Genomic DNA, 12294 nt, shown 5'->3' with positions numbered 1-12294 from the left:
ATGGAAGTAACAACTTCCAAGCTCTTTTTATGTTGGAGTGCAGACTGGAAGTCTAATTATTATTATCTTTTCTTTTCCCATATCATGAATATTTTCCCATTTAATAAAATAGTGCAGGATATCTTTTAATGGTTGCATTATATTTTACCTTATTCATGTTCCATAATTTAAAAAAATGCTTTTTATGGTTATAGTTTATTGTGTAAAAAAAGACTTTTTTGTGTAGCTTTCCAATATACATAAGAGTAAAGAAAGTTAAGAACCATTTGTACCCATTATTCAGCTTCAGCAAATGGTCAACAGCCAATTTTGTTTCATTTTTTGATCACCTTCTCCCTTTTCTTCTGCAGTATTTCAAAGTAAATCCTAGACATTGTATTTCACCTAATGAACACTTGGAAATGAATATCTAACAGATATGGACATGTAACCACAATGCCATTATCATAACCAAACAAAATAACTTGCTAATATCCCCTAATACCAAATTCATATTAAAATTTTCTAGTTGTCTTGAAAGAGATATGTTTAGAGTTGGTTTATTCCGCTAAGGATCCAAACAAGGTCCACAGGCATTTTTGTTGTTATAGCTCTTAAGTTTCCTTTAACACATAATAGTTCATCTTCCCTTTTTTAAAAAAATGTCAACCTGGACAGGGTGGATTGTGCCTGTAGTCACAGCTACTTGGAAGGCTAAGGTGAAAGGATTCTTGAGCCTAGGAATTTGAGGCTGCAGTGAGCTATGGTTGTACCACTGCGCTCCCGCCTGGGTAATGGACTGAGACCCTGCCTTAAAAAGAAAAAAAGCTGTTTGTTTGTTCAAGAATCTAGTTCTTTTGTTCTATAGACTATTCCTCATTCTTGATTTGGGTTGTCTTTGCACCTTTGTGGAAAATCAATCGAATACTTACCCCTGGGTCTATTTCTGGCTTCTCTGTTCTATTCCGTTGATCTGTGTGCCTGTCCTTTCAGCAATATCATGATGTTTTGATTATTCTAGTTTTATATTAAGTCTTGGAATGAGATAGTGTGAGTCTTTCAACTTTCTTTAAAAATTTAAGTGGATAATTGAGAGCCTGCCTTTCTTTACATATGTATGTATATTAGTTGACTATGGAGAACTGTAGTTTTGGTACTCTTGGTTTTATATATTTCTGAAAAGAAGATTTACATAATACTTTAAAGGTAGCTTCTGTGAAATGGTACAAAATAATTGATGGGATTATTTTAAAATTAGCTACTTGATGGAACACAAATACGGTACCATTTATTTTCCATATTTGAACTAACATTCATTTTAGAACTTGGGATTTGTAATACTACAGCAGTACTTTGCAGCCTTTGCCAAGAGCTGTGTCTAACCAATTTTCTTTAGTGTAGAATACCTATTTGGACCTGAGATCTAATGTTTTTCCCGTTTCCTTGACAGCAGAGCCATTTTTAAAGCCTCGTATTCTTTAAAACTCTTTATGTTCTCATAGTCGTGTCAAGGGAATTCTTGTTAAAGAATCATGTTATGTGAAATATATACACTTTGTTTCCTTTTAAGTATGATACTATATAGGCACAAAACAGTATAGGTTATAGATACAAGAAGTAAAGCATAAAAATGTATCGAATATTCATGAACTCACTTCTCAACCCAAGAATTGGAACATTGCCAATAACTTGCATCTAACTTTGTACCTTCTTTCTACCCCCCTGCTTCATACCAAGAGACAAATCACTAGTTAGAATTTGTGCTGATCATCCCTTTGTTAGATTTCTACCTTTAGTCACTTTTTCCTGTGGGTTCTAGACTCTTTGGGAAGCAGTACGTTTTCAAGAAAGTACTTAAAACTTTAGGTTTTAAATTTGTTTTTCTTTGGGAATATGCTGCCATTTATTTGAACAGATCTGGACCACCAAACCATTAAGTAAATGTTTAATCCTTTATGCCTACCATGCTCTAGTAAAAGAAGTTTAGAAAATAAAGTCTACTTTAGACAGATGACTTAATCTTTCTGGATCTGTTTTCTGTTTCACAAAGTAAGAGAGTTATAGATCATTTTAAAATTTCCTTTAATTTTGGGACTATTGTTTCCATTATTTTTATTCTGCTTTTTTCTTACTCTTTATAGTTTAGAATATCTGAAAATTTATTTTGACCTGAAGCTTTTCTTTTCCTCTAAAATATTTCCTTATGGGCAATTAAAGAAATTATTTGTTAAAGAACCAGATATTATGAGTAATGTGTGGAAACATTTTGCTATTTCATTTCCCCTTTGAAATATACTTGATACATGAAAATAATGTGTATAACTTACATGTTTCTTACATGAAATAAAATAAAACCCTATAATGAGTATCCAGGAACTAACTTTCTAAGCTGTTTTAGTTATTTCCTGCTGTGTAGTAAACTACTCTAAAACTTAGTGGATTAAAACAGCAAACATTTATTATCTCACTCAATTTCTGGGGTCAGGGATTTAGCCTAACTAGGAGGTTCTGCTTCTCGGTCTTTAATGAGGTTTTAATGAAGATGTTTACTGGCACTGTAGTCATTTGAAAGCTTGGCTTGGAGGATTTACTTCCAAGATCATTTGTGCACATGGTAGTTGCCAAGAGGCCTCTGTTCCTTCCTACCTGTTGTCAGGAGGCCTCAGTTTCTCACCAGGTGGCCTTTTCCATAGGACTGCTTTTGACATGGCAGCTGGCTTTCCCCAGAGCTAACGATTTGAAAGAGAGGGCCACTAAGACAGAAGCTGCAGTGTCTTTTATAACCTATTTCAGAAGAGATGTACCATCACGTTTGTCCTATCCTGTTGATCACACAGACTAGCCTTCGTACACTGTGAAAAAGGACTACAACAAGGGATAAATTAAAGGACATGGGAGTCATTGAAGATCATCTTGATGACATGCTGTCATGTGGCCCCCAAACTGGAGCATTTCCATAGCTTGTATCTATTTTGTTACCTTTTACCTCACCCCATTTCCTCCCCAAGCGGTAATCACTTAAAGAGAATATTCATTCACTTACCTTTAATTTTTTTAATAAAATTACATGGACAAACACTTTATTGTTTGGTTTTCTTGTTTTGATCTTTTGACATTTGTCATTTAAAAAAATTTTGGGAATTGTACTTTGTCTTTCCAGGCAATTTTAGGGCTCTAAGATTTATATATAGCTGTGGCTCATTCAATTTTATTGCTGTAAGACTATTATGTGAATTTATTTAATTCTTATTAATGAACATATATGTTGCTTTTTAATTAATTTGCTTTTATTCTTGTACATGTGTTCTGGATAACAAGAACAATAACTTTTCTTGGATATGTACTTTGAAGTAAAATCGTTGAGTCAGGAAGGGTACAAATGCTAATTAATAGTTAACTTTTCTTTATAATATATTTTAAATTCCAAGATTTCTATTCCATTGTAGTTTAAATCTGCTGTTTCTTTAACTTTTTCTCATAGTGGCTTTCCTTCATGATTTCTAATTACTAGCTCTTTACCTGATCTTATTCCGTGTTTGTTCTGTGTTCTAAATTGGCAATGTTTTCTTCAGAGAGGATCTGTCTTTGCTACTGCTGGTTACCAGGAGGCATAGCCAATTTTGGTCTGCCCAGTCTTCCTTAAAAGTTGAAGTTCAGTGTAGAACAGTTTAGGTTTAGGACCCCATCTTGATGCTGGCCTACCTCTGAGCACCTAGGTATCAGTACTGTTATTTGTATCATTCTCAGGCACTAGGGACTCTTTTCTATTTTTTTTTTTTTTTTTTTTTTCTGGTTGGAGGATACCTTTTTTATCTCATGAATGCTTTAAAAGAATCTCATTTCTGGAAGCAGAAACATTCCTCAAGAGTACTTGGCTCACTGTAATGCTAGATATCCTGACATCTAGTATTGTGGAAGAAACACTGGGTTAAGTAAGTAAATATTTCTATTTTTGATTTCATGTAACTTTATATGTTAATAGCTATGGAACTTCTCTGATCTTTTATTTAGTCTCTTGAGGTTGGTTTTTTATTTATAAAACTGAGTTCAATAGATGCTGGCTAACCTAGGAGTTTGAGAATGAACTGGAAAGCAAGAATATTTGCTTATATTATTAGTGATAATATATAAAGTAAACTGCAAGACAGACTTATTTTTTTCTATGTGCCTTATGTTCTTTTCTTTTTTCTCACCTAAGGTAATAGATACTCTGTTGCATTTTATAGATGTGCTTATTTTGCATTCAGTTTGAAGTTAGTCAACTCAAATATCCAAATCCCTGTACATAAATATCCTTTAGCATTCAATTTTGTCAATGGATATATGGGAAATGTGAGCAATGTTATGTATTGAGATGAATGGGTATTTAAGTTAATAATTTATTTCATTGTACAATTTGAGATGGCTGGAGTCTTCCTTTCGTTTTTTCCTCATGCATATGATGAAAAATGGAAGACAGGGTGCCATTGGAATGCTTGTGTACTTTGAGAGCTTTTAGAGGCTATAAACCGAAGAATTTTGCAACTACTTTTAATTTACAGGGACTATATACACCATCTTTTTTACTTTAACATTAATACAAAATTGTATTTTGTCATTTCACAATTTTTGCATTTATTTGATCTTTTAGATAAAATTCTATGGTTTTTAAGGTATTGTAAGATACAAATTGTATCTCATTTGAGCCGTGGAACAGCTTGGTGGAATAGCAAGTGGAAGTATTTAAATTACTAGCTTACTAATGGAAGTTGAATGATGGACTCACGTTCTTAAGTTGCTTGCATAGCAGCTTCAGTACTAGAATCCAACTCTTCATGTTCTTCATGTAGCACCTTTCTGCTTCACCAAGGTACTCACAGAAAGTGCAATGGGAAAGAGAAGTTGGTTAAGGACTACCAAAGTAAAGTTAGATAGAAGGAATAAATTCTAGTATTTGATAGAACAATAGAGAAATTATAGTTAACTATAATTTATTGTGTATTTCAAAATAGCTAGAGGAGAAGATTTGTAATGTTCTTAACCCAAAGACAAGATAAATGTTTGAGTTGATGGATATCCCAGTTACCCTGATTTGGTCATTACACATCGTATAAGGCATCATAATATCACACGTACCTTCAGAATATGTATAACTAGTATACATTAATTTTTAAAAAGTCAAAAAAGTAACATATGCAATGGGAAAGTAGTTCTTATACTTTGTGCCCTCATCAGTGATGTCTGCAAGGTCTATTTCAATCATTATCTGCCTTCCCTGGTGGTCTAGTGGTTAGGATTCAGCACTCTCAATCATTTTCTGCCACTATAGTGGTCTAGGCTGTTTTGTGGTTTTCTAGATTCTTGTTAATAGCTGGGAAAATAGAATAATTTTGGGAATGAATGGTACCCAAGTTTCTCATGTTAAATACAGTTTTGCTCGCCAATCTTTGTCTAGGCAGTTCTAACTTTTCTTCTTGTGAACAGTATTGATATGTTACTCATCTTGGAAAGGTGTGTCTGATACTTACAATTTTAGAAGCTTGAGAGCCCTTTAGAAATGGCTCAGTTGAGATTAAAAAAAGTTCTTCCCAAAGCCTTAAATGTTAAACTAGTTATGTACATACTAATTTTGTTCTTATTTTAAAGGTCTCTGAATTACCTATAATTTTATAAGTAAGAAATTATTAGAAAGTAAAATGATTGGTGACATATGTGTATATTCTTTATTTCAGATCTCGTGGAAGCTCTGAAGCCAGAGTATGTGGCACCACTTGTCCTTTGGCTTTGTCACGAGAGTTGTGAGGAGAATGGTGGCTTGTTTGAGGTATTTGCACCTTCCTGTTTTCTCTTATTAGTTTTCTCCAGTTGCTTACATTTGTAAAAATCTGCACCAGTGGACATCACTTGTATATTTTTAAATATTGTGTCTATGTTATAATTAAAAGTGGTGACTAATACCCATTTTTTGGAAAGTAATAGCAACTTTATAAATTCTGTTTTTACTTAGTTCTACATTTGTAACATTCCTACCAAATGGAAATGTGGCTGGTTTGATGTGTTCAGTCAAAATGTGGGAAATTTCATTATTTAAGAAGCCGAATGATAAGGTGGAAAGATGAAGCTTGGAGTTTAGAGTTAACCAGGCCAGATTTTGAATTCTTATTCTGGGAATTGCTGATTTGACCTTCCTGAACTTTAGTTTCCTGGGGTTCCTTGTGATAGCTACAAGTCATATTTTAAACCCTTGGCACAGGGCCTAATACATAGCACCACCCACCAATTTTAATTACCAGTATAGCAGGAATTTAATCTTGTGTGATAGGTCAATAAATGTAACATTACTTATTTTTACATAAAAAATAAACTTTTCTATTTTTCTTTATTTCAAAGTTTTAGATGTTTATTATAAAAATAATTATCCACACATAATCCCGTCATGCAGTGAGATCCATTGTTCACTGTTTGATGAAATTTGGCTCAATTTAAAGTGAGGGATATATTAGCTTATTTCATTTGAATGAAAAGCTGATGGGTAAGTTAAGGAAAAAAAAACAGTCTACATATCTCTAAGCAGAGATATGCACCTCCACTTTCCTAATCAGACTCATTGAATGTGAATTGTGGCATATTAGAAGTAGAAAGAACTTTACAACTCTGTTTTATAGAAGAGGAAAGTTTAATAATATCAAGCCATCTGTAATCCAAAATTTTGCCTGCTCTTCTTTTACCTCATTAAGGAATTTTTAAAAACTATTTATCTTTTACAGTTATGTTTATTACTAACTTTGTGAACAAAATAGTATGTGCTGTTTGTGAAAATTTCAAATATATAAGAACATATAAAAAATAAAATAAAATTGTCTACATTATCACTGTCCAGAGAGAACTAGTATTAATATTTTATGTATTTCCTTCTAGTCTTTTATTAGATATGTGTTTTAATTTTTATTTTTTTTGAGATGGGGTCTCGCTCTGTTGCCCAGGCTGACGTGCAGTGGCGTGATCTTGGTTCACTGCAGCCTCCGCCTCCTGGATTCAAGTGATTCTCCTGCCTCAGCCTCCTAAGTATTTGGGATTACAGGCATCCACCACCAAGCTCAGCTAATTTTTAAATTTTTAGTAGGGACGGGGTTTCACCATGTTGGTCAGGCTGGTCTCGAACTCCTGATCTCAAATGATCTGCCCGCCTTGGCCTCCCAAAGTCCTGGGATTACAGGCGTGAGCTACCGCGCTCAGCCCAGACAGGCGTTTTATACACCCAAACACACGGACAATTAGGATCATGCTGCAGATGAAGTTTTGTTATGTTACTGTTTTCTTTTACTATATTGTGAACATTTTTAGTGAGGAACATTTGGCATGCATGATTGATAAAATATACTACGAGATGTGCATAACATCCTGACTTAAACCTTGAAAGTAAATTGCCACTTTTTGAAGTTCTGATAGATATCTAGAGTGGCAGATACAAATATTTTAGCTCAGCTGGAGCAATCGTTTTTAGCACCTGAGAGGAGCTTATAACTTACTACTTCACTTCCAAAATACAGCAAAAAGTGGTGGTTATTTTGCCTGATATCAAAACCACTGCTGATTTGTCTACTGTAACTATATCAAGGCTGACTAGTTGTATCATAAAAGATGTAGGCATATTAATATAGAGGCAAAGGGTGATGAAAAGCCACACCCTTGAACTTAGAGCCACTAGGATGTCTGCTGATACGTTTCTTCTATCTTATGAATGTGACATTTTTGTGGTAAGTTTGGGCACACTGTAGTTGTGGTGTTTGAAGTCATGACAAACAGATTTTCTTTACATCAGACTTTTTTTTTTTAAGGATTTTTCTTGAATGACCTCTAGAAAAAATTATAGAAGTGAAAAATTGATCTTCCTGGGTAGCAGTTATTATTTGGTCATTTGTCTTATCTCTGCATATAGATGTTTCATTAAAATGAGTATATGTAGTTCACTAAGTCAAATACTCTTTTTATTTGGCTTTGGTTTTCTTTGTAATTCAGTAGGTCCTTCAAGAGGGACATTTATTTTGATCTCATGATATGCTAGGCAGTGTACTATTTATATTGTTTGCTTCATGGTAACCACATGAAATATGTACTGTCATTTTTATTTTACATTTGAGGAAACTTGGATGTAGGTAGGTCACATAATTTGGCCAGGGTAGTCAGTAGACAAATTTGTGTCAAGTCTTGGTCTCTGACATCAGATTCATTCTTTTCTATTACATGCATTTCTGCTTCATTGTGCTGTTTTATGTTTGTGCTCTGATAACATGAACTGTGCAAAGTCATGGGGGCCAGTGGACTTTTATAGAGCTGTATTATTTTCATCTCCTGTCACCTTGAATTGTAATACTCCTAGTAAAGGAGCTGACATTTTTTTAATTAAAAAAAAATTGTGTTAATGATTTCACATTAGATGGTATAATGTTTCCCCCCTGTTTTTGGTAGGTTGGAGCAGGATGGATTGGAAAATGTAAGTCTCTCTCAGTTTTTGGTTTGTATAGACTATTTCCTTATCTTTAAACCTGCATATCTAGTTGAGGTAGGTAAGAGTTTTGTCAAATGCCTAACCATTGGATATAGTGCTTGCATATTCAAACTTAAACATTGCTATAGCAACAGATATTTTTAAACATTGTGATTGTCCTTTAGGTCTGTGGCCCTTTGAAGACCCTATCTATTCTTCCGGTAGGCAGTCCTTATTCAGGACTTGTCCTGTCTTATTCAGAACTGGCTATTCCTTCAGACAGCATATATTGATAATCATCCTCCCATGTCTTTGACTTCCCACATGCTTGTTCTTGCTGTTACAGCAGAGAAATGAGTGGGAGGGAAAGCTGTTTTGGAAAAAGATGGGTTGAGCCTATTCTAGAGCAGCAGGCAGGTTCTCCAATTTTCCCATGTAATTATTTTCTTCCATGAAGTAGGAGATGTCAAGGGGAGTGAGGAATCACATTGGACAACTTTCTGGGACAGAAATTGCAGCTGATCTGTGGGAATTATTCCGCTTTAGCCCAATAGTAAATTTACTTGGCTTCAACCCTTTCCTACCCCATCTCTCAAACCTTGTGAACTCCAAATTTGAGAATTGCTTTATGGCGTTAAAAAAATTGTGAAAATGTCTGTGTCTGAACTTATATTTAGTTGGCTATGGGTATCAAAATTAATCCAATTAACTGAATCACTTAAAAGTTTGCTATCACTGGAGGGCATTGCTGTAGTAGTATAATATTTTTAGAATTAATGGTCATTTTCTCCGTTAAAGTGGCTTATATTCTTGAAGCATTTTTGAGTGTCTTATTACATTCATTTAAAAAAGGAGCATAAGGTTTTACAGTAAAAGCTGTATCTGGTACTTTATCAGTAGGAAAGCTGTAGACACAGGCATTTCTGTCATTCCCAAATACAAATCTTCAGTTTAACAATCATCAGTGTCTGACTATTATGTTTAAATAAGGTTATTAGTAGTTATTTATTCCTCTGGTTTTTAAAAAGAAAACAGTGTTAAAAATTCTCCTTATGCAGCAGTAATGGTTTTTATGAATCTGTGCATTCTAACTGACTTCTTGTGGAAATAGAGGTAGAGCAAAGAGAAGGTAAGGAATAATTATTTGGGGCCACCTGTTACACTGATTTTTTGTTAACTGAAGTCTTTGACCTATTATTTACTATTAGTCTTCAGTTTGCTAACTCAGCAAAGCTCTATTTAGTTATCTTCGTTTTATAAACAAGAAGAATGAAGTATATTACTTGGGGGATCTGTGGTCATAAAGTCAGTCTTTTGATGTGATTATTATATAATTAAACCTTTTCACATACAGCATAGCATTCTACCTTTAGTACTGTCTAGCATAGTTAGAGGAGAAATTTTTCCCTTCAGCTTCAAATTTATCTTTAAATTGACCTTATCCTAATGCGTTTGTTAGGAAAATTTCATTTTAAGGGTTATAGTAAAACTCTTTAGGGGTTAGAATCCCTTTTTTTCTGAATTTCCTTTCTCTTAAAAAATGAAAGGGTTCTTATGCATCTTACTTTCTGTGTCTCAACTATGTGCTCAGTATGTTAGTTTTGTTTCTATAACCAGTACGCTGGGAGAGGACTCTTGGAGCTATTGTAAGACAAAAGAATCACCCAATGACTCCTGAGGCGGTGAAGGCTAACTGGAAGAAGATCTGTGACTTCGAGAATGCCAGCAAGCCTCAGAGTATCCAAGGTAAAGAGAGTCCCCATCAATTACCTCTGGTTGGCGAATCAGAGGCAGCAAGCATTTTCTTCTCTTACGGAATTGTCGTCTGTGTTAACTGTAGTGCTAAGACACTTGAATCATCTATAGCATATTTTCTGCTCTAGTAGGTATTAGAACTCTTCACATTTAAGATATGTATGTTATTTCTCACTGTCAATTTTTCAGCTTTATTATTATCCTGTTTTTTGGGTTTATGTGTGATTGGGGGATGGATGGCATAAAATCTTTACTCATTTGTGCTGAATGCACTTACATCCGCGCTGGTGGTTCGTTTCAGAGTCTTCCGTTGTCTACCCATATGCTCCCAATCTTACCATATTTATATTTCTTTCTTTCTCAAAAAGATTAAGCCTTTTTATTATTTAGGCTCAGCTCTTTTCTGTTTGGGGCATAAATGTGGCTTTGTTTCAGCGCTTTGTCTTTGCTACTGTTTCTCTGCTTTTCTAACATACTACTTCTACCTTCTATCTCCTCTGCTAATCTTAATGCTTCTTTAGAAAAACTCAAGCCCCAGATGTTGAACAAAACCTGCCCAGTTAGTCTAGGGTATATTGATCTTTCTGTTAGCTGAACTTCTAGCACTTGAGCATCTAATTATAACTGTTCTCCACTTCTTTTGTTTCATGCATGTGTGGTGTCTTAATTGCCTGGCAAGTGCCTTTGAGGCAGAGGCTGTATCTTGTATGTACTTCTTGTATATATTTGGTGTTAGCATAGTGCTGAACTCATAGAAGGGACTTAATAATTGCTTATTAACTTGAATTATTTAATCTCCTATAATATGCCACAGAAATAGATAACCAAATAAAAGTCAGATTATTTTTTTCTAGTGTAATTCACATATGCATGTAATATATGAAATTTGAAATATTTTTCTGAAAAGATCATGAGTCAGGGTCATTTTATTAAAAAAACCTTTTTTTCTCATAGTGATGTAATATTTAAAGTTTGATAGAAGAATATATTTGAAATATGACTACTCTGTTTTTTTTTCCTTATTGATACTTTCCTACCTACTAGAATACTTACTGAAATTTCATTATACTTACTCTCAATCAGATGATAACATGATTGTTATGTCATAAATGGTAACATTTTTGTATTTTATATTTAGACATTCGAAAAATTTATTCTATGAATAACAGTCACTTATCCATGAAAACAAATGTAAGAAAAGTATAGTAAAAGCTTTCCTCTGATATCGATCTCAAAAAGTATCTCTGCCTCAAAAGTGTTAAACTTATTAAAAAGCCAACTAATTGAATTATTATAACTAATTATAAGCAAAAGATACCTCTGTCTGAAGCACAACTTTAAAAAATGATCTTTTGATAAGAATTGAAGTTCCAGAGCATCTCTTCTTGTATTTTATTTTACAGATGATGGAACTAAATCCCAGAAAAACTAAACTAGCCAGTGTTTGAGCCAACAAGTAATTCAAGCTGTCTATTTCTAAAAGGAGGTGCCTTTCAAATAAATAGCCTTCCCTCTAGGTAGCAATATGAATGGGATGGTAGAGGGAAGATTAATAGGCAAGAAACCGCTCTACTGCTGTCATCAGGAATGGCAGATATCTCTGGTCTTCTCAGACTCTGTAGTTTGGTTATTTATTTTTTTTAGGATGGAGTCTCATTCTGTCTCCCAGGCTGGAGAGCAGTGGTGTGATCTTGGCTCACTACAACTTCTGCCCCTCGGGTTCAAGCGATTCTCCCACCTCAGCCTCGCAAGTAGCTGGGATTATAGGCGTGTGCCACCACGCCTGGCTAATTTTTGTAAAATTTCACCATGTTGGCCAGGCTGTTGAACTCCTGACCTCAAGTGATCTGCCAGCCTTGGCCTCTCAAAGTCCTGGGATTACATGGGTGAGCCACTGTGCCCGGCCTTGGTTATGGTTTTGTCTGAGTTCAGAAGGAAGCCCATGTTGCTTAGGTTTGTTAGAAAGGTCCCAGGGCCTTCAGAATATCTTATGGTATGTGGATGCCCCATGAGCCTCCTTTATTAACCTTTTAGACCCACAGAACAGCAGCTTTTGATCCCTGTCTGGAGTCACTGGTTTTGATGATGATTTT

At 34.6% G+C, this 12294-nt stretch overlaps 1 protein-coding gene across 1 annotated transcript in view; it reads left to right on the top strand.

Moving 5' to 3' along the window:
* The window catches only part of HSD17B4 (hydroxysteroid 17-beta dehydrogenase 4), a 96624-nt gene that overhangs the window by 33817 nt on the left and 50513 nt on the right, over nucleotides 1-12294 (top strand). Inside the window, 3 exon segments of the mRNA XM_017872335.1 lie at nucleotides 5691-5782; nucleotides 8428-8452; nucleotides 10064-10192. Of these exon segments, the coding sequence (XP_017727824.1) occupies nucleotides 5691-5782; nucleotides 8428-8452; nucleotides 10064-10192 (246 nt within the window).

This window comes from Rhinopithecus bieti, unplaced genomic scaffold (assembly GCF_001698545.2).
Source record: "Rhinopithecus bieti isolate Rb0 unplaced genomic scaffold, ASM169854v2 scaffold_6439, whole genome shotgun sequence".
Classification (NCBI taxonomy): domain Eukaryota; kingdom Metazoa; phylum Chordata; class Mammalia; order Primates; family Cercopithecidae; genus Rhinopithecus; species Rhinopithecus bieti.
This window is presented reverse-complemented; position numbering and strand designations above follow the sequence as displayed.